This window comes from Oncorhynchus gorbuscha, linkage group LG22 (assembly GCF_021184085.1).
Source record: "Oncorhynchus gorbuscha isolate QuinsamMale2020 ecotype Even-year linkage group LG22, OgorEven_v1.0, whole genome shotgun sequence".
Lineage (NCBI taxonomy): Eukaryota > Metazoa > Chordata > Actinopteri > Salmoniformes > Salmonidae > Oncorhynchus > Oncorhynchus gorbuscha.
In genome coordinates, this window is record NC_060194.1 from 38,445,917 (window position 1) to 38,470,067 (window position 24,151).

The following is a 24,151-nucleotide window of genomic DNA, read 5'->3' on the forward strand; positions in this document are numbered from 1 at the left end:
GGCGAGCAGCAGACTATTCCTGCTCGTGTCTGCCGAGCATGGCTCCTTGGATCTCGACGGCAGTGTAACGAGCGTCTGAAGTCGCTGGGTCCATTCCTTGGTCGGTTCCTTCTGTCATGCAGGTGAAAGAGGACCCAAAAGCGACTTGGCGAAAACAGAGTCTTTAATCCAGTAAAGTAAATACAATCAACAAAACACAACTTTCACTCGAAAAGACGAGGACAAACTGGAGACTCGATCTTGAACAGCAGGTGAACAGCAGGTTGCCTCAGGAAGGCACTTGAACCAAACAGACTCAGACACCTGCTCACCACGCAGCATCTGAGGAAAACACGACACGACAGGGCGATACACAAACACAGCACGGTGAATTCTTGACAAGGAACCGACAGGGCAGAAACGAATAACAAGGAGAGAAATAGGGACTCTAATCAGGGAAAAGGATCGGGAACAGGTGTGGGAAGACTAAATGATTGATTAGGGGAATAGGAACAGCTGGGAGCAGGAACGGAACGATAGAGAGAAGAGAGAGCGGGAGAGTGAGAGAGGGAGGGGGAGAGAGAGGGATAGAAAGAGGGAAAGAACCTAATAAGACCAGCAGGGGAAACGAATAGAAGGAGAAGAACAGGGACAAGGCATGATAATCAATGACAAAACATCACAGTTTTACTGAAGAACTTCACTTTTTACTTCATTAAATACACAGTCTCAAGTACTGCTGTGTCTGCCTCATCTTCTGGGTTCTGCCAACTATTCGTGGCTCAGTTGGTTAAGTGACTGTTTCTCACTCCGGAGACCCGGGTTCGTAACCGGGTCCTGACAGGGAGCAAGACGTTGGTGTCAGTGACGTGGCTGGTTCTCCCTTTGTAATCGGTGATTGTCTGTAGACCCTGCCACATACGTCTTGTGTCTGAGACATTGAATTGCAATGCCACTTTGTCTCTGTACTGACATTTTGCTGGTTTGATTGACTTACAGAGGGAATAACTACACTGTTTGTATTCAACCATATTCCCTGTCACCTTGTCATGGTTAAATGCGATGGTTCGCGCTTTCAGTTTTGCGTGAATGCTGTCATCTATCCACAAGTTTTTGGGTAGGTTTTAATAGTCACCGTGGGAACAACATCCCCTAATCACTTCCTGATGAACTCAGTCACCATGTCCATGTAAACGTCAATGTTATTCTCAGAGGTTACCCGGAACATATCCCAGTCCGAGTGATCAAAACAATCTTGAAGCATGGATTCCGATTGGTCAGACCAGCATTGAATAGACCTTAGCACAGGTACTTCCTGTTTGAGTTTCTGCCTATAGGAAGGGAGGAGCAAAATAGTCTTAATCTGATTTGCAAAGGGGGTGCGGGGGAGGGCCTTGTAGGCCTCTCGAAAAGGCGAGTAGCAGTGGTCTAGTGTTTTTCCTACGCGAGTACTACAGTCAATGTGTTGATAGAACTTCGGTAGCGTATTCCTCAAATTTGCTTTGTTAAAATCCCCAGCTACAATAAATGTTGCCTCAGTATATGTGGTTTCCGGTTTGCATGAAGTTCAGTGTAGTTCCTTGAGGAATGGTTGTGGTTTTGGCTTGAGGGGGAATATACACAGCTGTGGCTATAACCGTAGAGAATTATCTTGGGAGGTAATACCTTCTGCATTTCATTGTGAGGTATTCTAGGTCGGGTGAACAAAAGGACTTGAGTTTCTGTATGTTATCACAATCACACCATGTGTAGTTAATTATGAAACATGCACCCCCGCCTTTCTTCTTCCCGGAGAGTTCTGTATTCCTGTTTGCACAATGAGCTGAGAACCCAGCTAGCTGTATGGATGGGGACAGTATGTCCCGAGAGAGTCATGATTCTGTGAAACAGAGAATGTTACAGTTCCTGATTTCTCTCTCTCTCCCTGAGCTTGTCTACTTTATTATCCAGAAACTGAACATTAGCGACTAATATACTCGGAAGCGGTGGATGGTGTGCACACCTCCTGAGTCGGACTGAAGTCCACTCCGAAATCCTCTTCTCCACCGGTGGCACCTATGAGCAGCCTCTGGGATAAGTTCAATTGCCCAGGAGGGTACGGACAAAGAATCCAATTCGGGAAAGTCGTATTCTTGGTCGTAATGCTGGTAAATTACCGCCACTATGATATCCAAAAGTTCTTTCCAGCTGTATGTAATAACACACAAAAAAAGTTCTGGATTAGTAACGTCAGAAATAACACACAAAAAAACGAAATTCTTCAAAGTTGCTTAGTAGCTAGAAGCAGAGCTGCCATGTCTGTCAGTGCCATCCTGCCCTGTATGCATTGTGAATGGATGGCCTCAATGGCCTAATGTTGACATCACCAATGCCACATATCCACCAATAAAATACTGTCCTCTTACTCTTCCTGAAATTCCCCTCGAGACCCGCTTACTGTATGTAGCATAGTACTAAACCAATAGAATTCAATTATCTAAATGTTTTTCAAAGACCCATGACTACGTGCGACATGCTTTGCTGGAATTCTGAAATACAATTTGCTCAAGTGATTACGGTGAGTGTTTGTCGTTGTTTGATGAGAATTAAAAAGGCTGTTTCTCATACAGCGATGGCGTTATAGCAGGATAACAAGCCTATAGCAGGAGACTTTAGGCATGAAACAGTAATCAGTAGTGAGTCCCTCAGAGGGTAGAATCAAACCGTATAGCGGTAACATCTCAGCTCATGTTTCACACAACAGCTGGTGGGGTGAGAGAGAGCTGGACACACACACACACACACAGGAGCGTGCACAATCAGACAAACACACATACACACACACACACGTGTACTCCGAGTGTCTGTCCCAATGGGATCGCACACCCATCAGCTCCAAAAGGGCAACCCTGATATCTTGGCGTGCAGACAGGGATATGGAAGGCAATACCTGTCACGTCCACCCTTACCCCCCTCTGAACCCTACCCCTGCTGTTGCAGCTAGGCTTTGAATGTAATACTCCCCCTGGAAGGGAATCCATTTGATTGACATATTCTGTGTATTTATCAGATTGCTATGAGATTAAAGGTCCACTTTTCTGCCTTGTGCCCTCAACCCCCCAACCATAGCCTCCAGCCTACAGTCCATAGCCTGTGATAGATTGATGATCAAAGGTGGTGTGTGCTGGTAGGGCGTCTCAGCAATACATATTTGGCTGATGGAGGGGAGCAGTTAGCATGCAAGCTACTAATCACTGCCAGCTCCACAGCTGGTGTAATGGATCATACTGTTCCCTGGCCTTCTTGCTCACATGGCAGCTAATCAACCTTACATTACAGTATTAATATGGCAATAGCATCAGATCAGCTAATCAACCTTACATTACTGTATTAAAATGGAGATAGCATCAGATCAGCTAATCAACCTTACATTACTGTATTAAAATGGAGATAGTATCAGATCAGCTAATCAACATTACATTACTGTATTAAAATGGAGATAGTATCAGATCAGCTAATCAACATTACATTACTGTATTAAAATGGAGATAGCATCAGATCAGCTAATCAACCTTACATTACTGTATTAAAATGGAGATAGTATCAGATCAGCTAATCAACATTACATTACTGTATTAAAATGGAGATAGTATCAGATCAGCTAATCAACATTACATTACTGTATTAAAATGGAGATAGCATCAGATCAGCTAATCAACATTACATTACTGTATTAAAATGGAGATAGTATCAGATCAGCTAATCAACATTACATTACTGTATTAAAATGGAGATAGTATCAGATCAGCTAATCAACATTACATTACTGTATTAAAATGGAGATAGCATCAGATCAGCTAATCAACATTACATTACTGTATTAAAATGGAGATAGCATCAGATCAGCTAATCAACATTACATTACTGTATTAAAATGGAGATAGTATCAGATCAGCTAATCAACATTACATTACTGTATTAATATGGAGATAGCATCAGATCAGCTAATCAACATTACATTACTGTATTAATATGGAGATAGCATCAGATCAGCTAATCAACATTACATTACTGTATTAATATGGAGATAGTATCAAATAGCTGGCGCCGGAGCAGAAGGCAGACGTTTCACATGCCGCCAACCGATTGTGTTTTTTTGTTTGTTTATCTGCGTTGTTTGTAAATTATTTTTTTACTCATTTTGTACATAAGGTTGCTGCTACCGTCTCTTATGACCCTAAATAACTTGTTTAAAATAACAAATAACTAAAATAACGAATGTTTCCGTATTGAGCATTACTCATCCCATATAAGTAATGCTCATATGCCGTACCAGCCTAGTACGGCAACTGCTCCGCCCACAACCGTAAGGCTCTCCAGAGGGTAGTGAGGTCTGCACAATGCATCACTGGGGGCAAACTACCTGCCCTCCAGGACAACAACCGCCCGAGCCACTGCCTGTTCATCCCGCTATCATCCAGAAGGCGAGGTCAGTACAGGTGCATCAAAGCAGGGACCGAGAGACTGAAAAACAGCTTCTATCTCAAGGCCATCAGACTGTTAAAAAGCCACTACTAACATTGAGTGGCTGCTGCCAACATACTGACTCAACTCCAGCCACTTTAATAATGGAAATTGATGTAAAAAAAAATACATATTCTTATCCCTTTACACTTGTGTGTATAAGGTAGTAGTTGTGGAATTGTTAGGTTAGATTACTTGTTGGTTATTACTGCATTGTCGGAACTAGAAGCACAAGCATTTCGCTACACTCGCATTAACATCTGCTAACCATGTGTATGTGACAAATAAAATGTGATTTGATTTGAATAAACTGCACTCCACACTATTGTACGTTATCTTGGTCACTTTTAAATTGTGTTTACGTATTGCATTACCCATCTCATATGTATATACTATATATAAGTATATACTGTATTGTATTCTATACTACACCACTCACTGTGGCTGATGGCTTCTTATAGCTGAGATCCCGCTAACGGGATCGATATGACAACAGCCAGTAAAAGTGCAGGGCGCCAAATTCAAAACAACAGAAATCCCATAATTAAAATTCCTCAAACATACAAGTATTTCACACCATTTTAAAGATACACTTCTTGTTTATCCCACCACAGTGTCCGATTTCAAATAGGATTTGCGGCGAAAGCACCACAAATGATTATGTTAGGTCAGAGCCAAGTCACAGAAAAACACAGCCATTTTTCCAGCCAAAGAGAGGAGTCACAAAAATCAGAAATAGAGACTAAATTCATCACTAACCTTTGATGATCTTCATCCGATGACACTCATAGGACTTCATGTTACACAAAACATGTATATTTTGTTCGATAAAGTTCATATTTATATTAAAAAATCTCAGTATTCATTGGCGTGTTAAACATCCGGTGATTTTGCAGAGAGCCACATCAATTTACAGAAATACTCATTATAAATATTGATGAAAATACAAGTGTTATACATGGAACTTTAGATACACTTCTCCTTAATGCAACCGCTGTGTCAAACTTCAAAAAAGCTTTATGGAAAAAAAAGCTTTTTTAAAAATCTTTTTAAAAATTGTATTAAATTATACGCCATGTGCTCTGTTATACTCACAGACATCATTCAAACTGTTTTAGAAACTTCAGAGTGTTTTCTATCCAAATATATATTGCATATATTAGCAACTGGGACTGAGTAGCAGGCAGTTTACTCTGGGCACCTCTGGGCACCTTATTCATCCAAGCTGCTCAATACTGCCCCAGCCATAAGAAGTTAAATTAAACAGCCATCTCCAGCACATCAGAGGCTGCTGCCTATAGACATAGATTAGGAATCACTGGCCACTTTAAGGAACATCCATCTCATATGTTTAAACGGTATTCTATACTATGCCACTGTATTGTAGTCCAATGCCACTCTGACATATATGTATATATTCTTAATCCATTCCTTACTTAGATGTACATGTATTTTGGGTATATGTTGTGAAACTGTTAGATATTACTGCACTGTCGGAGTTAGAAGCACAAGCATTTCGCTACACCCGCAATAACATCTGCTTTACATGTGTAAGTATATATGCGACTTAGCAGACGCTTTTATCCAAAGCGACTTACAGTCATGTGTGCATACATTCTACGTATGGGTGGTCCCGGGAATCGAACCCACTACCCTGGCGTTACAAGCGCCATGCTCTACCAACTGAGCTACAGAAAGGACTACGGTGACCAATACATTTGATTTGATTTGATCAACCACCCACCCAGCAGTAGCATCCATCCACCCAGCAGTAGCATCCATCCACCCAGCAGTAGCATCCATCCACCCAGCAGTAGCATCCATCCACCCAGCAGTAGCATCCATCCACCCAGCAGTAGCATCCATCCACCCATGCAGTAGCATCCATCCACCCAGCAGTAATATCCATCCACCCAGCAGTAATATCCATCCACCCAGCAGTAATATCCATCCACCCAGCAGTAATATCCATCCACCCAGCAGCAACATCCATCCACCCAGCAGTAATATCCATCCACCCAGCAGTAATATCCATCCACCCAGCAGTAACATCCATCCACCCAGTAGTAGCATCCATCCACCAGCAGTAATCCATCCACCCAGCAGTAACATCCATCCACCCTGCAGTAACATCCATCCACCCAGCAGTAACATCCATCCACCCTGCAGTAACATCCATCCACCCAGCAGTAACATCCATCCACCCTGCAGTAACATCCAACCACCCAGCAGAAACATCCAACCACCCAGCAGTAACATCCATCCACCCAGCAGAAACATCCAACCACCCAGCAGTAACATCCATCCACTCAGCAGTAATCCATTCACCCAGCAGTAGCATCCATCCACCCAGCAGTAACACTATACAGTCTGGTTAATAATAATCTTAGTTATCTTAGTTGCTGTCTGCCATGGTCAGATGGTCTGAGTTAAAAACAGAGGAATGCAGAGGAGAGGAGGAGAAAAGAGGAGAGGAGGAGGAGGAGGAATAGAACAGACGCCCCAAGGAGACAGGAAGGCGTCTGCCATTTTGGGATCCACAGCAGGAATTCTGGAATGGCGTCATTGAGTGACTCAGTAAAACAGATACTTAAAGGCACACACACACACACACACACACACACACACACACACACACACACACACACACACTCCTTGTGGGGACCAAACAATTGATTCCCATTCAACAACCTATTTTCCCTATACCCTAAACATAACCCTAACCCTAACCCTGACCTTAACCTCAAACTCCTAACCTAATCTAACCTTAACTCCTAACCCTAATTCTCGCCCTAATTCTAAACCTAAACCTAAGCCATAAAATAAAATAGCCTTTTTCCTTGTGGGGACTGGGGAATTGTCCTTGTTTTACTATCCTTGTGAGGACTTATGGTCACCACAAGGATAATAAAACCAAACACACACACAGTCAGAGGGTGTACGACTACAAGCAGTAGACTTCCCTCACAGGTTGATGCTCCAGTTTTCACAATACCATGTGTGTCCGAAGACAGTAGTTTGTAAACAAAGACTCGGTCTGCGTGATGTTTTCGGGACGCTCTCACAGAACTATATGTGAACACAATGAAAGTTTACACTCTGGGTGTGTGACTGGTCTCTATTTGTAGCTGGGAGGTATAGGGTATCCCATGAGTTATAGCAGGGATACTTCATATGACCTCATATCCTGTCTTAGTCCTGACCTGACCACACTACAACCCTAAAATCACCCAGGACTGACACCACTGGTCTGCCCTGCACTGATGGCGCAATAACAAGCAACACAGTGTTATGAGTGTTTGTGGATGACTGTTGGTAGTTATTGATAGACACTTAACATGATGTTCCATCTAATGTCCACTAGGACAACAGAATAGAGCCAGACCAATCACAATTATCGCTATTTTTTCCTCTCTTTTCATTTGACGATAGCAGAGAGCCTGAGCAATCACAATGTTTCCTTTCTCTCTCCTCTTTTCGGGATAGGTCAACAGCTGAGAGCCTGTCCAGTCACAATGAGGCAGAGCTACAGAGACGATGTGAGGAGAGACAGCAGGAGATCGACCACATGCAGGAGTTGCTGGAGACCAAGATACAACTCCTGCAGGAGGTACACACACACACACACACACACACACACACACACACACACACACACACACACACACACACACACACACACACACACACACACACACACACACACACACACACACACACACACACACACACACACACACACACACACACACTGCAAAAGTTGGTTGTAGTCTTTGTTGAGATGAAATGAGTTGTTCTATTATTAGATCAGCTTTAAACTCAGATTGATATCCAGACCTTTTCATGTTTTTCCTCCAGGAGGCCGAGCTAGCGCGATGTGAGGCTGGGAGGATGGCCTCCCTGGCTAGGTCTAGCTCCCAGACCCTCTTGGAGGACATGAAGGACAGCCCAGAGGAGGAGGAGAGCACCCAGACCACGTCTCACCACCCCCCATCACACACCAACAGAGACAGGTACACACACAGTATATGGTCATTCGAGCCAGAGTTGAACCAGTGACCTAAAAGCTGTAATTACACACCTTCACACTCATGGAGGAAAGCCTAGGACTCCTACAAGTCCAAATTTAGCCCACAGTACCTATGATACTGACCTCTCTCTCTCTCTCCTCTCCTCTCTCTCCTCTCCTGTCTCTCCTCTCTCTCCTCCTGCAGGGTGGTTGAGGAGCTGACCTGTGCTCTGCGCTGTAAGGAGGCTCTGATCACTGAGCTGAGTGGACAGAAGAGCATCCTGGCCCTGAAGGTGGGAGAGCTGGAGGGACAGGTAGTGAACCTCTCCTCATCCCTGCTGCAGAAAGAGAGGGATGCAGAGGTATATATCATCGCTGTTACACGTATGAGGAAAAGTGCATGTGTAGGGTCTGCATTGGGGTCAATGGTTCAATCATTTATTGTGTTATTGTATTCATCTATTGTATGTATTTGACTGACTGAGTTCCTGTAGTGTGTACAGGCATGTAATAGCAAGTGAAAAGCTTCATACACAGGGTTTCAAGGACAACTTACCCATCTCTCACCCTAGTCTCACCCATTCCTCACTCACTCATTAGACATAGCTCAACCCTTCCTCACATGTCCTCAACCCTCCTTGCCTCTCCTTTAGCTATAGCTAACATGCTTTTCAAAACCTCCCCCCTCCTCACCCAGTCCTTCTTCATCCATATCTCCCCCGTACCTCACACATGTAAAAAAGATGAAACCACATGGAAACGTGGAAGCACAATGTCAAAATGTGGAAGAGCACCTGTTATAGCTATGTAACACACGCAACACACACACATAAACACTCCTGTCAAGAAACGCATAGTAACACACACGTAAACACTCCTGTCAAGAAACGCATAGCAACACACACGTAAACACTCCTGTCAAGAAACACATAGCAACACACACGTAAACACTTCTGTCAAGAAACACATAGCAACACACACTTAAACACTCCTGTCAAGAAACACATAGCAACACACACGTAACACTTCTGTCAAGAAACACATAGCAACACACACGTAACACTTCTGTCAAGAAACACATAGCAACACACACGTAAACATTCCTGTCAAGAAATGCATAGCAACACACACGTAAACACTTCTGTCAAGAAACACATAGCAACACACACGTAAATACTTCTGTCAAGAAACACATAGCAACACACACGTAAATACTTCTGTCAAGAAACACATAGAAACACACACGTAGCACTTCTGTCAAGAAACACATAGCAACACACACGTAGCACTACTGTCAAGAAACACATAGCAACACACACGTAGCACTACTGTCAAGAAACACATAGCAACACACACGTAGCACTTCTGTCAAGAAACACATAGCAACACACACGTAACACTACTGTCAAGAAACACATAGCAACACACACGTAAACACTCCTGTCAAGAAACACGTAGCAACACACACGTAAACACTTCTGTCAAGAAACACATAGCAACACACACATAACACTACTGTCAAGAAACACATAGCAACACACACGTAAACACTCCATAAACATTCATATCCTTTCAGTTGTCAAAATCTTATTTTGATTGAGGAATTCCATGTGGTCAATGGGCAATGAAGAGTGAGGCTCAAAGCCCTGGCTACAACATTGTGAACAGTAAGGAGCAACACTGTGAGTCAAGTGATGGATCTCAATATATATTTATTTAACTAGGCAAGTCAGTTAAGAACACATTGTTATTTACAATGATGGCCTAGGAACAGTGGGTTAACTGCCTTCTTCAGGGGCAGAACAACAGATGTTTACCTTGACAGCATGGGGATTTGATCTAGCAACCTTTCAGTTACTAGTCCAACGCTCTAACAACTAGGCTACCTGTGGTGCTGGTTGTTGCAACATCATTTCGCTGAGTCTACACTTTAATCTGTTTCAGAATCAATCCATTACATTTGTATTTGCTGTGTAGCCTTCTGTAACCCATGCAACTAGTCGTGTTCAATCTACCAGTTGTGTAGTGTGTTGTGTTAAGTTATGTTGTTGTGGCAGCAGGCAGGGTGGGAGTGTGATGCATTTGGTTGGACAACTGTCAACAGGACACGGTGTACTCTGCTCCTATCTGAATGGTCTGATCATCCCTACAGCTGTTGTACAGATTTTCTGAGAAGGAGATATTAATTACGCTCTGTGGGACTGATATCAAACCATTACTCAAACACAACACACACACACACACACACACACACACACACACACACACACACACACACACACACACACACACACACACACACACACACACACACACACACACACACACACACACACACACACACACACACACACACACACACACACACACACACACACACACACACACCTAACTTTCTACGGCCCCTGTTTCTCTCCCCCACAGTTCTACCAGGAGGAGCTGGGCAGGGAGAGACTACGCATTGAGCAGGAGATGCAGGTGAGTGAATCCTGAAGTGAACACAGAAACTCACTTGAAGCTGGGATCCTTAATGGTGAAACTATTACAACAACAAAGAAGTTATTGAAAACAACCAACACAGTTTTTTCTCCTCTGACATCATCGCACGCACGATAGAAGAGCACAATATGTACTGGAATTTGTGTCACCATGCTGCGAGGCGCTCCTCAGCTCGGCAACAGAAACAATAACAAAGGTGATGGGGTGGCCAGTGGCGCTCTGTCCCCCTACTGTGGACTCTGTCTTTAATATTGCATAATCACTATCAGCTTTGAGTTCTGTATTAAGTTGATTAAAGAGTCTGCACTTTGAGGTGCTAGTCCTACACTACTGTTGAGTCAGTACCCACTTTAGCCAGATCCCACTCTAAGGTGTTGGTGGAGCTTGACCCCTACTGAAGTATAAACACAAAGCACCTTTAAACCAGACAGCCACATACAGAGTAGTAACATCATGAGCTACAGAATATGTGGTCGGTGGTCACTATATAAGGAAAAATACATTATCAAATTGTAATCACATATAAATTACTTTCTAATATAATTAGGGTTTCTTTGTGGTTAATTGAAACGCCATTGTATTGAATTCAACGTAAACATCATACATTACCCATAGTTACCATATCATATAACATCTTAGTATATAGCAGCTGCTAGAGCTGAGTAATAAACCGTTCCTAGACCAGTCTGTGTTAGTGTCTCTATGTCTGTTAATGCCAGTATTGTGTTGGGAGCTGTCGGCCCTGAAGGGAGCGGGCCTGGGTTATTTTAGTCTGTGGTAAAGAAATGATGTGATGAATTTATGAACAGTCTGCCCACATTCTCTATTCTCATCAGTCACATTCTTAGAGGGGAGCTTCTCACATTACAAAATTAACAGGAAAACAGGTATATACAGTAACAGGTATATACAGTAACAGGTATATACAGTATGCAGGTATATACAGTAACAGGTATATACAGTATGCAGGTATACAGTAAACAGGTATATACAGTATGCAGGTATACAGTAAACAGGTATATACAGTAACAGGTATATACAGTAACAGGTATATACAGTAACAGGTATACACAGTATGCAGGTATACAGTAAACAGGTATATGCAGTATGCGTCTGTGTTGACTGGAGCGGGGTTAGATAATAGAAATAGATGCGCTGCTGTGTGTCAAATGAAATTAAATCAAACTTTATTTAAAGTGTCACTATACCTCACATACAGTTGAAAGAAAGCCGCAGTACAGTGTATGTGTATCCTGTCATTTTGATCAAGAGTGTTTGGCTAATCATCGTCACTTGTTAGTTTTGGTAATCGACAGTCATCATCTCTTCTCAGCCATTACCACATATTAGTCGTTATCTATAGCTAGTCATTACCAGAGCCATGTATTTAGAGAGTTAGGCCAATGAGGTTTCTGCATGATGATGCATTCTCATGTCACTACAACATTCTATGGCAGCCATGTTAGAGCGCCATTAACATTACACTGGGAATATTTAAACATTGCTATGTCACTGTCTAGAATTAGAACAATATTCAACATTCTACAGGTTGTCTCAACTCTCTAGATGCATGGCTCTGGTCATATCCATTATTCTTCCTTTGATCCTGTCTCACTGAGACTCCCAAGGCTCTTGGCTCTGGTCATATCCATTATTCTTCCTTTGATCCTGTCTCACTGAGACTCCCAAGGCTCTTGGCTCTGGTCATATCCATTATTCTTCCTTTGATCCTGTCTCACTGAGACTCCCAAGGCTCTTGGCTCTGGTCATATCCATTATTCTTCCTTTGATCCTGTCTCACTGAGACTCCCAAGGCTCTTGGCTCTGGTCATATCCATTATTCTTCCTTTGATCCTGTCTCACTGAGACTCCCAAGGCTCTTGGCTCTGGTCATATCCCATTATTCTTCCTTTGATTATTCTGGTCCATTATTCTTCCTTTGATCCTGTCTCACTGAGACTCCCAAGGCTCTTGGCTCTGGTCATATCCATTATTCTTCCTTTGATCCTGTCTCACTGAGACTCCCAAGGCTCTTGGCTCTGGTCATATCCATTATTCTTCCTTTGATCCTGTCTCACTGAGACTCCCAAGGCTCTTGGCTCTGGTCATATCCATTATTCTTCCTTTGATCCTGTCTCACAGAGACTCCCAAGGCTCTTGGCTCTGGTCATATCCATTATTCTTCCTTTGATCCTGTCTCACAGAGACTCCCAAGGCTCTTGGCTCTGGTCATATCCATTATTCTTCCTTTGATCCTGTCTCACAGAGACTCCCAAGGCTCTTGGCTCTGGTCATATCCATTATTCTTCCTTTGATCCTGTCTCACTGAGACCCCCCAAGTCTCTTGGCTCTGGTCATTTGGTGGCAGCTTTGAATCCTACACATTTTTGTTGTTGTGTCAGTTTCTCATGAAGCAGCCAAATCCCCAAGGTGCCTCTGGAGGCATTTTACCTTGTAAATCAGCTTGGCTCTAAGATGCAAATGTGACTATCACGGCTGATCTCAGCTCAGATTTCACACAGTGATGTTGACCCATTGCCTTGGCCACTGCCAGTTGTAACTAAGGCTGAATGGATCACTATTACTCAAATCCATGTCAGTTTCTTTAGAAGACTGAGGTGGAGGGGTCTTTGAAAGTGGAAAATGAATGCACAGGCGTAGGCAATGGAATGGCACACATTGAACTTTGGATTTATTTGCCCCATTAAATGACAGAAAAATACCTAAATACCAATATTTTCTGGCCTATAGTTACACCTGATAGTAAGGGTAGAAAGAATTTTCACCTGTCTGTCAACATGTTCAATATCTGTGTACACAACAGAGCACGACTGTATACAACACAGAAGGCTTGCAAGTGTCTGTATCCATGTATGTCAATGAGTGTGCGTGCAAGGATGTGTGTTGGTGCGCATTTAGTGGCTCGTGTTTCAGCGAGGTTGTCAATAGGTCACGCTGACCTTCTGGTGCCAACTCTGACACACACAGATATCAAGTTGTGTTGTCTAAGATACCTAGCTTCTAATTGGTTCTCCAGACGGCACAGCCAATGAGATCAATCTAAATGGCAGGCCATCCAGGAGGGAGAAATGTTATGAATGAAATGTGCTGTGGGTCTATGCTTAAGTCTATGCTTAAAGAGGAGTTTGAAGGAACTATCTGATTTTGCAGTGGACTCTGCTGGAGAGTACTGAAGCAGTCCTCATTTTAAACCCCAACAAACTTAATCAAGGACCCCCAACTACCCCCAGACTGTCACTTTAAACTCCAAATCCTCAACAAACTTAATCAAGAACCGCCAACTAACCCCAGACTGTAATTTTAAGCCACCCATAATAAGGCATTAGTGAGGAGCTGACCTAGGACATACAAGGTCAACTCTGCCCTCAGAGAAAATGTCTGCCATACACCATCATATAGTAAGGTAATGAAGCCTACATGGGTTTAAAAATGAAGCATAGTAAATATTAGCACAATCACATACAGGTTTTTGTTATGAATCATGTATTACTCTTGACTTTAAATAAACCGTCAATTTGATGGGTTCAATTTGGTTTAACCAGTCCCTTTAAAATTGTGATTTTACTAGGCAAGTCAGTTAAGAACAAATTCTTATTTATAATGATGTCCTAGGAACAGTGGGTTAACTGCCTTGTTCAGCGGCAGAGCAGGAGATTTTTTACCTTCTCCTATCAGCTATCAGCTTCGATCTAGCAACCTTTCAGTTACTGGCCCAACGCTCTAACCACTACGCTACCTGCCGCCCAAAAAACCCATCCCTTTTGGTAACCTATCCCCTTTGGGTTAACCCATCCCTTTTGGTAACCTATCCCCTTTGGTTTAACCCATCCCTTTTGGTAACCTATCCCCTTTGGTTTAACCCATCCCTTTTGGTAACCTATCCCCTTTGGTTTAACCCATCCCTTTTGGTAACCTATCCCCTTTGGGTTAACCCATCCCTTTTGGTAACCTATCCCCTTTGGGTTAACCCATCCCTTTTGGTAACCTATCCCCTTTGGTTTAACCCATCCCTTTTGGTAACCTATCCCCTTTGGTTTAACCCATCCCTTTTGGTAACCTATCCCCTTTGGTTTAACCCATCCCTTTTGGTAACCTATCCCCTTTGGTTTAACCCATCCCCTTTGGGTTAACCCATCCCTTTGGGTTAACCCATCCCTTTTTGGCTTAACCCATCCCTTTTGGTTGAACCCATCCCCTTTGGGTTAACCCATCCCTTTTGGTTTAACCTATCCCTTTTGGTTGAACCCATCCCCTTTGGTTTAACCCATCCCTTTTGGTTGAACCCATCCCTTTTGGTTGAACCCATCCCTTTTGGTTTAACCCATCCCTTTTGGTTGAACCCATCCCTTTTGGTTTAACCCATCCCTTTTGGTTGAACCCATCCCTTTTTGTTTAACCCATCCCTTTTGGTTGAACCCATCCCTTTTGGTTGAACCCATCCCTTTTGGTTTAACCCATCCCTTTTGGTTGAACCCATCCCTTTTGGTTGAACCCATCCCTTTTGGTTTAACCCATCCCTTTTTGGCTTAACCCATCCCTTTTTGGATTAACACATCCCTTTTGGGTTAACCCATCCCTTTTGGTTTAACCCATCCCTTTTGGTTGAACTTATCCCCTTTGGGTTAACCCATCCCTTTTGGTTTAACCCATCCCTTTTGGTTTAACCCATCCCTTATGGTTGAACCCATCCCTTATGGTTGAACCCATCCCTTTTCCAAGAGAGACTTGGACCTAGTAGCCATTTGTAACATTCTGTTCTGAGGCAGCATGCTATTTTGAGAATCAAATCTGAAATGTGCAGTCACAGTGTGAGTGCATGACTGTCTGTGTGCACACCCTCAGGGATACACAGTCAGTGGTCACTGTGGAAACCTATGAGCCTAAAGCATTCTGGGTAATGTGGTTTTATACAGCTCATTTATTCACACAACCAAACCATATTTTAAATGTTGAGGCCAAATGTGATGTTTCAATGTCATTGGGTTGCCCTTGTCAGTAAGTCAATTTATTGTCAGTAAGTCAATTTATTGTCAGTACGTTAATTTATTGTCAGTAAGTTAATTTATTGTCAGTAAGTTAATTTATTGTCAGTAAGTTAATTTATTGTCAGTAAGTTAATTTATTGTCAGTAAGTTAATTTATTGTCAGTAAGTTAATTTATATGCGGCAGCGTCTCTCATGTTGCCTCGTGTTTCTAGAAAAACCGGTTTACCTTCATATGTCAACATATCTGTCTACACCCCTCCATTCACAGCACAGGCTACAATAGCAGTCCCACATGCACCAGTGTCGGTGCATACTGCACCACTAGTGCCCCTCTCTTTGTTCTGTTCTTGTAGGATATGTAGACGTAGGAACCGGTTTTATGGCCTTCTTGTCCTATTGTGTCACTGTGTTTCCCTCTCTGCTTTAAATCACTCTTCCTGATGACTAACTGTAATGGATAGCCTTGTGTTGTAGTCTATTTCTCACAGACAGGCGCCTGGTTGAAGGCGCTGGTGCCTGGGCCTCCTGTGATATACAGTTCTAGAATAGAATAGAATAGAATAGAATAGAATAGAATAGAATAGAATAGAGTACAATAATTATTCTTGACCACATGACTATATGCTATAACTAGAGTCCAGGTCAGGACATGGTCAGGACATGTGGTCAGACAGGAAAAACTCCAGGACCTAAGTGTATAGAGTAGAATAGAAGTACTTTGTTGTTACACTCAACAGCAAGCAGCACGATGAGAGCTGTAGCCAGCCCATCTGTTGAGATCTGTTGAGTTCTAGAGCCACTGCCGTTACAGTGTATCTTCACTTATACAATCATGTCATACAATCATGTCATACAATCATGTCATACAATCATGTCATACATGCCAGATCTGTTTTTTTATCTTCCCATAACTATTAATAATGTACGTATAAAATATAAATGTAAACATCGGAACCATCCACCTTCGCTATTATGGAAGCATTTGCCTGATGATATATAATTGTAACGGCGTTCGTCTGTTGAAGGAAGAGAGTCGGACCGAAATGCAGCGTGTTGGTTACTCATGACTTTAATGAAAGAAATGACGGTACATGAAATAACTGAAAGACAAAAACAACAAACGGAACGTGAAACTAATTACAGCTTATCTGGTGAAACTACACAAAGACAGGAACAATCACCCACGAAATACAAAGCGAAACTCAGGCTGCCTAAATACAGTTCCCAAGCAGAGACAACGAGAATCACCTGACTGATTGAGAATCGCCTCAGGCAGCCAAGCCTATACAACACCCCTAATCAGCCGCGATCCCAAATACTACAAACCCCAATACGAAAAACAACATATAAACCCATGTCACACCCTGGCCTACCCAAACATATAACAAAAACACAAAATACAATGACCAAGGCGTGACAGAACCCCCCCCTAAGGTGCGGACTCCCGGACACACCTCAAAAGCATAGGGAGGGTCCGGGTGGGCGTCTGTCCAAGGTGGCGGTTCTGGCTCGGGACGTGGACCCCACTCCATTAATGTCCTTGTTCCTCCCCTTCGCGTCCTGGGATAATCCACCCTCTCCGCCGACCATGGCCTAATAGTCCTCACCCAGATCCCCACATAACTGAGGAGCAGCTCGTGACTGAGGGGCAGCTCGGGACAGAGGGGCAGCTCGGGACAGAGGGGCAGCTCGGGACAGAGGGGCAGCTCGGGACAGAGGGGCAGCTCGGGACAGAGGGGTAGCCCGGGACTGAGGGGTAGCCCGGGACTGAGGGGAATCCCAGTACTGAGAGGAAGCCCAGTACTGAGAGGAAGCCCAGTACTGAGATGAAGCTCAGGCAGGTAGTAGGCTCCGGTAAATCCTGGCTGGCTGGCGCAACTGGAAGATTCAGGTTGACAAGCAGATCTGGAAGAGACTGGTTGTCTGGCAGATCTGGAAGAGACTGGTTGTCTGGCAGATCTGGAAGAGACTGGTTGTCTGGCAGATCTGGAAGAGACTGGTTGTCTGGCAGATCTGGAAGAGACTGGTTGTCTGGCGGCACTGGGCAGACCGGGAGCACTGGCGGCGCTGGGCAGACTGGGAGCACTGGCGGCGCTGGGCAGACTGGGAGCACTGGCGGCGCTGGGCAGACTGGGAGCACTGGCGGCGCTGGGCAGACTGGGAGCACTGGCGGCGCTGGGCAGACGGGAGACTCCGGCAGCGCAGGAGAGGAGAAAAGCTCTGGCTGCGCTAAACAGGCGGGAGACTCCTACAGCGCAGGAGAGGAGAAAAGCGCTGGCTGCGCTGAACAGGCGAGGCGCACTGGAAGCCTGGTGCGTGGTGCTGGAACTGGTGGTACTGGATTGAGGACACGCACAGGAAGCCTGGTGCGGGGAGCTGCTACCGGAGGACTGGTGTGTGAAGGTGGCTCTGGATAGACCGGACCATGCAGGCGCACTGGAGCTCTTGAGCACCGAGCCTGCCCAAGCTTACCTGGCTCGATGCCCACTCTAGCCCGGCCAATAGGAAGGGCTGGTATGTGCCGCACCTGGCTCTGCACCCACACTGGAAACACCGTGCGCTCCATAGCATAACACGGTGCCTGCCCGGTCTCTCTAGCCCAACGGTGAGCACAGGGAGTTTGCGCAGGTCTCCTACCTGGCATAACCATACTCCCTTCTAGCCCCTCCCCAATAATTTTTGGGGGCTGCTTTTCAGGCTTCCAACCGCGTCGCCGTGCTGCCTCCTCATACCAGCGCCTCTCCGCTTTAGCCGCTTCTATTTCTTCCTTGGGACGGCGATATTCTCCAGGCTAAGCCCAGGGTCCTTTACCATCTAATTCCTCCTCCCATGTCCAATTCTCCAAGTGGTGCAGCCTCTCCCACTGCAACTGCTCTTCACGATTAACAGGGAGAGTTGGCTCAGGTCTGAACCCTGACTCAGCCACTCTCTCTCTGCGCCCTCCCCCAATAAATAATTGGGGGTTACTTTCGGTTTTCGCTCTGCGTCGCCGTGTTTTCCTTTTTGACTCCATTCGCCTGTAGCCCTCTTCCACTGCTGAAGCGAATCCCAGGCGGGCGCCTGCACTCTCTCTGGGTCGGCCGCCCACCTGTCGATTTCTTCCCACGTCGTATAATCCATGCCTCTACCGTCCATAACGTCCTCCTTTAGCTCCTGCCAGTTTACACACTGCTCGGTCCATGAGTGGTGGGTGATTCTGTAACGGCATTAGTCTGTTGAAGAAAGAGAGTCGGACCGAAATGCAGCGTGTAGGTTACTCATGACTTTAATGAACAGAATAGCGGTACATGAAATAACTGAAATACAAAAACAACAAACGGAACGTGAAACTAATTACAGCTTATCTGGTGAAACTACACAAAGACAGGAACAATCACCCACGAAATACAAAGCGAAACTCAGGCTGCCTAAATACAGTTCCCAATCAGAGACAACGAGAATCACCTGACTGATTGAGAATCGCCTCAGGCAGCCAAGCCTATACAACACCCCTAATCAGCCGCGATCCCAAATACTACAAACCCCAATACGAAAAACAACATATAAACCCATGTCACACCCTGGCCTACCCAAACATATAACAAAAACACAAAATACAATGACCAAGGCGTGACAATAATAATATAAGCCATTTAACAGACGCTTTTATCCAAATCGACTTACATTTCATGCATGCATACATTTTACATATGGGTGGCCCCGGGAATCGATCCCACAACCCTGGCATAGGGCATAGGAAAATCCATGTAAAATGTGTCCCCTCTGCATTAATGGAATTTACTTGTAGGTGTATTTATGAGATCTTATTTGCATTTAGAAGAGGCTCAATATGAGGCAGGAAAGGTTATGCAGCCTGCTCGGCCTGTTCAGTGGAAATAAGTTCAAGTCAACCCTCAGGCTGTGTGTGTGTGTGTGTGTGTGTGTGTGTGTGTGTGTGTGTGTGTGTGTGTGTGTGTGTGTGTGTGTGTGTGTGTGTGTGTGTGTGTGTGTGTGTGTGTGTGTGTGTGTGTGTGTGTGTGTGTGTGTGTGTGTGTGTGTGTGTGTGTGTGTGTGTGTGTGTGTGTGTGTGTGTGTGTGTAAACATGCTACCCAAGGAAGTAAATGTTTTTTTTTGCTTTGTTAAATATAGAATCAATTCCACATTGAATTTGATATCAAATTCTGTATTTACGAAATAACATTGTGACTGAGTATGTGGTTCTGTTTGAGTAATTGGTATTGACCCCATAAAAGCACAAACATAGCTTGGTGGAAATTAACAAAGCAGAGAAAATGATGTTATTATTGGTTTTCATTTAGATTATTTCTACTGGTTTACAAGAGTTTTTGCAAAACACTGGGAATATAAAGTCATTTACATTTCAGAGCGTCACCAATGTCACCATGTTACTACACGGTAATATGCATTTCACCTGTTCGTTGAAGCGAATACAAAGCTTAGTGTAGAGTGGACCAGAATAACTAAGGGCATCCCGGGGAGCATTAGAGATAGTCAAAGTATTTTATTCAACATATTTAACAAAATTGACCGAAATGTAGCTGATTATATGAAAGAAAATAACGTGTATTATCGTGTCAGATAGGGACACTTTTTAACCCCTTGATATAGACGATCAGATATCTTGCACCCCTATTGCATGAAATGGTGCGCTCCGTGCCTGCAGCCAGGTCTAGCCAGTGCTACAAAGCTGCCACATCATTGTGTGCCCAAAGGATCGCGAGGCTGAAGTGAGCTAACTCCACTGTTGACATTGTAAATCATGAATGAATGTCAAAGGATTGCGGAGGACCTGATTGCCGCTACCGAATGAATTGTTTTGGTGTGTCAATTATCCGCGGTGACGATCTTCAGTTAAAGCGATACTGCCGTAGCCTAATGTACCGGTGATAATCTATCTGACAGTGCGAGCCTCCCAATGACAGCTAACCAAGTAATGCAGCGGAACGTGCGCGTGCTTTTCTTGTTTTGGTAAACGCGAGATGAAGTCGCCTGGAGTGAAAACTCTGGTGGTTTGTGTATTTAGGGAATGACACCAAAATGACTTTATTTTTCCCTTTTTTCCCTAACCTATCGCTTCAGAATATCCATTACGGAATGCAACAGAATCGGTGACCAAGGATACTGGAATACTTGCTGGCTGCCCTCTGCTCAAGCAATATGCAATTACAATTCACCCAAATTCTCCATAGTCCTACTGAAGCAACAACGCTGGTCGGGTTATGAAATAAAAATAGTCATTATGTCAAGAGTATTGGATTTTGTGAGCATCTATTTTACTTGCTGCTGTGTGCGTTTCCCTGCACCCTACCAGTGCCAATATTAGTATTTCCTTAATGACTGCCTATCTGTTGTTTTTAGGAAGTTTTAGTGGTATTTATTTATCTTCTGACGAGAGAGAAAGAGGACTGTTACATGCAATATATTCCCACCTTCAATGATCTTATACACAGTTTTAAAGTGATTCTTCTGATGGATGAGCATTAGTCATATTGGAGCTAATAGCATCCTCTCATTCACCTCCATCAATCAAATGTTATTTATTATTTATAGGACACTTGACAGTAAACAGCCAGAACCTTTGTTTTTAGACTAACGTTTTCAAGCTAAGGTGATTGGCCTCCGTCTGAGTGTGTGTGTGGAATGCTGGACATCAGAATGAAGGAGGCGTGTCGTATCTGTGCTCGTGAGCTCTGCGGTAACCAACGCAGGTGGATCTTCCACCCCGCCTCCAAACTCAACCTCCAAGTGCTTCTGTCCCACGCCCTGGGGCGAGAGCTGACCCGGGACGGGCGCGGCGAATTTGCCTGCTCCAAGTGTGCCTTCATACTGGAGCGTATGTATAGGTTTGATACGGTCGTCGCCCGTGTGGAGGCTCTGTCCATCGAACGGCTGCAGAGGCTGCTCCAGGAGAAACACCGGCTACGGGGTCTCATCGGAGGCCTCTACCGGAAGACCAACGGGGAGGAGGGTGGCGGTGGTGGAGGGGTCATTACCGGGCCTGGGGGTACGCGAGGAGGGGTACAGGGGGAAGGTATGGTGGACATGTCTGGTCTGACCCATGCTAAGTACTGTGCTCTGCTCCAGGAGGACTTGGTGTACTCTCTGTATGAGTCCTGGACTGAAGAGGGGTTGGAGTTCGGGGGTCACCTCCATCCTCATCATGGGCATCGCCCTCAATACCCAGGGTCAGAGGTGACGGCTGTAGGATCACAACGCTGTGGGACAGTCACACCTTCACGTAGGAAGTGCCAAGGGTGCACAGCGTGGCGAGTCGTGGACTCGGACTATGAGGCTGTGTGTAAAGTACCAAGGAAGTTGGCACAAAGTATTTCCTGTAGCCCATCGACGAGGTATTCGGCCAGTGTGATTGGAGTAGAAAGAGGTAGAGAAGGGGAGGAAGAGCCAGAGGGGACCCACTCCTCGCTCACACTGATCCCTGGGTCCAAGCTTCAGTACCGGGCTTTAGACAGTGACCGTACCCTGGCGGGTCGAGCCAGCTCCAGCCCCTCCATAGACTCCCTGGACATAGCTGGAGAATCTACCCGGCTGTCTGCTATCCAAGACGGGGCCAAGGGGCTAGGGGACCCCCTGGATGACCGGTTCTCTGACTCCCTGTCTGAGGAGCACGACCTGGTGACCCCGCTGAGATCCGCATCCCACCTCTCCCTGGCCCTCGACCTGGTCCAGAACTGTGTGTACCGGCCTGTCCAGAGCCCCAAGGGAAGCAGATTGCCTGTGCTGCTCAGACAGAGCCCCAGCGATGGAGGCTCTAGCTTCTATGAGCCGGCCTTGGGGTTGCTGCATCGAGGTCCGAATGGAGAGGGGGAGATCCATGGCCATGTATCTGACGTGGAGGCCCCTCTGATCAGGCTGGACAGTGAGATGGATGGGGGTCTGGACCTGGCTGAGATGGAGGAGCTGTGGGAGGATCTGTATCATGAGTGTCCTCCCCCATGCCCCCACCAGGTATACCACAGCAGCTCTCCAGCCAGCTCTGGACATCGGCTCACTAATCTCATTTTATTGTCTTTGCTCAAAGTTGCCAGATACTGAAATCAGAAGGAGTGTTTTTCTTTCAATAGGATACCTTATTTTACTACAAATCGTATTTGTGGCATATTTAATAATCTGTTAGATGCAAAGAATATTCCAGGAGGTTACTTGGTAGTCTGTGAATCCAGCACACAGTGCAGTGCTTCCAACCGTGAGAATATTCCCATTCTCTCCATACCCCTAGCTAATTAGCTGGGTAATCCAGCTGTCCATCTCCATCACCTAAACCTCTCCAGAGAAGATGCACATTAGAGGTGTGTGTGTGTGTGTGTGTGTGTGTGTGTGTGTGTGTGTGTGTGTGTGTGTGTGTGTGTGTGTGTGTGTGTGTGTGTGTGTGTGTGTGTGTGTGTGTGTGTGTGTGTGTGTGTGTGTGTGTGTGTGTGTAGCATAGCGTAGTGTAATGTAGGGTAGTGTAATGTAGTGTAGCGTAGGGTAATGTAGAGTAGCGTAGTATTGGGTAGTGTAGTATAATGTAGCGTAGGGTAATTTAGGGTAGCGTAGCATAGGGTAGTGTAATGTAGCATAGGGTAATGTAGGGTAGCATAGGGTAGTGTAATGTAGTGTAGCGTAGCGTAGGGTAATGTAGAGTAGCGTAGCATTGGGTAGTGTAGTATAATGTAGCGTAGGGTAATTTAGGGTAGCGTAGGGTAGCGTAGCATAGGGTAGTGTAATGTAGCATAGGGTAATGTAGGGTAGCATAGGGTAGTGTAATGTAGCGTAGGGTAGCATAGGGTAGTGTAATGTAGCGTAGGGTAATGTAGAGTAGCATAGGATAGTGTAATGTAGCGTAGGGTAATGTAGAGTAGCATAGGATAGTGTAATGTAGCGTAGGGTAATGTAGAGTAGCATAGGGTAGTGTAATGTAGCGTAGGGTAATGTAGGGTAGCATAGGGTAGTGTAATGTAGCGTAGGGTAATGTAGAGTAGCATAGGATAGTGTAATGTAGCGTAGGGTAATGTCGTGTAGAGTAGCGTAGCGAGAACCTATAAATATAGGATGTGAGTGCTGACATGTTAATGCTGAAAGAGTGATGCTAACACACTGGTTATGTAAGATAGGTTAAGAGCAGCACAGAGCACTAGATACAGCCCCCCTACACA

At 44.8% G+C, this 24,151-nt stretch overlaps 1 protein-coding gene across 5 annotated transcripts in view; it reads left to right on the top strand.

Moving 5' to 3' along the window:
- The window catches only part of LOC124009842 (myomegalin-like), a 116,183-nt gene that overhangs the window by 38,981 nt on the left and 53,051 nt on the right, over positions 1–24,151 (top strand). For 3 of the 5 annotated variants that reach the window (XM_046322036.1, XM_046322040.1, XM_046322038.1), the window contains exon 1: positions 20,691–22,964. In XM_046322036.1, the coding sequence (XP_046177992.1) occupies positions 21,639–22,964 (1,326 nt within the window). In that variant the 5' untranslated portion in view covers positions 20,691–21,638. Of the gene's footprint in view, positions 1–7,968; positions 8,093–8,340; positions 8,496–8,696; positions 8,854–10,915; positions 10,970–20,689; positions 22,965–24,151 lie in introns of those variants that run through there. The other 2 variants (XM_046322041.1, XM_046322039.1) reach the window with 2 other exon arrangements.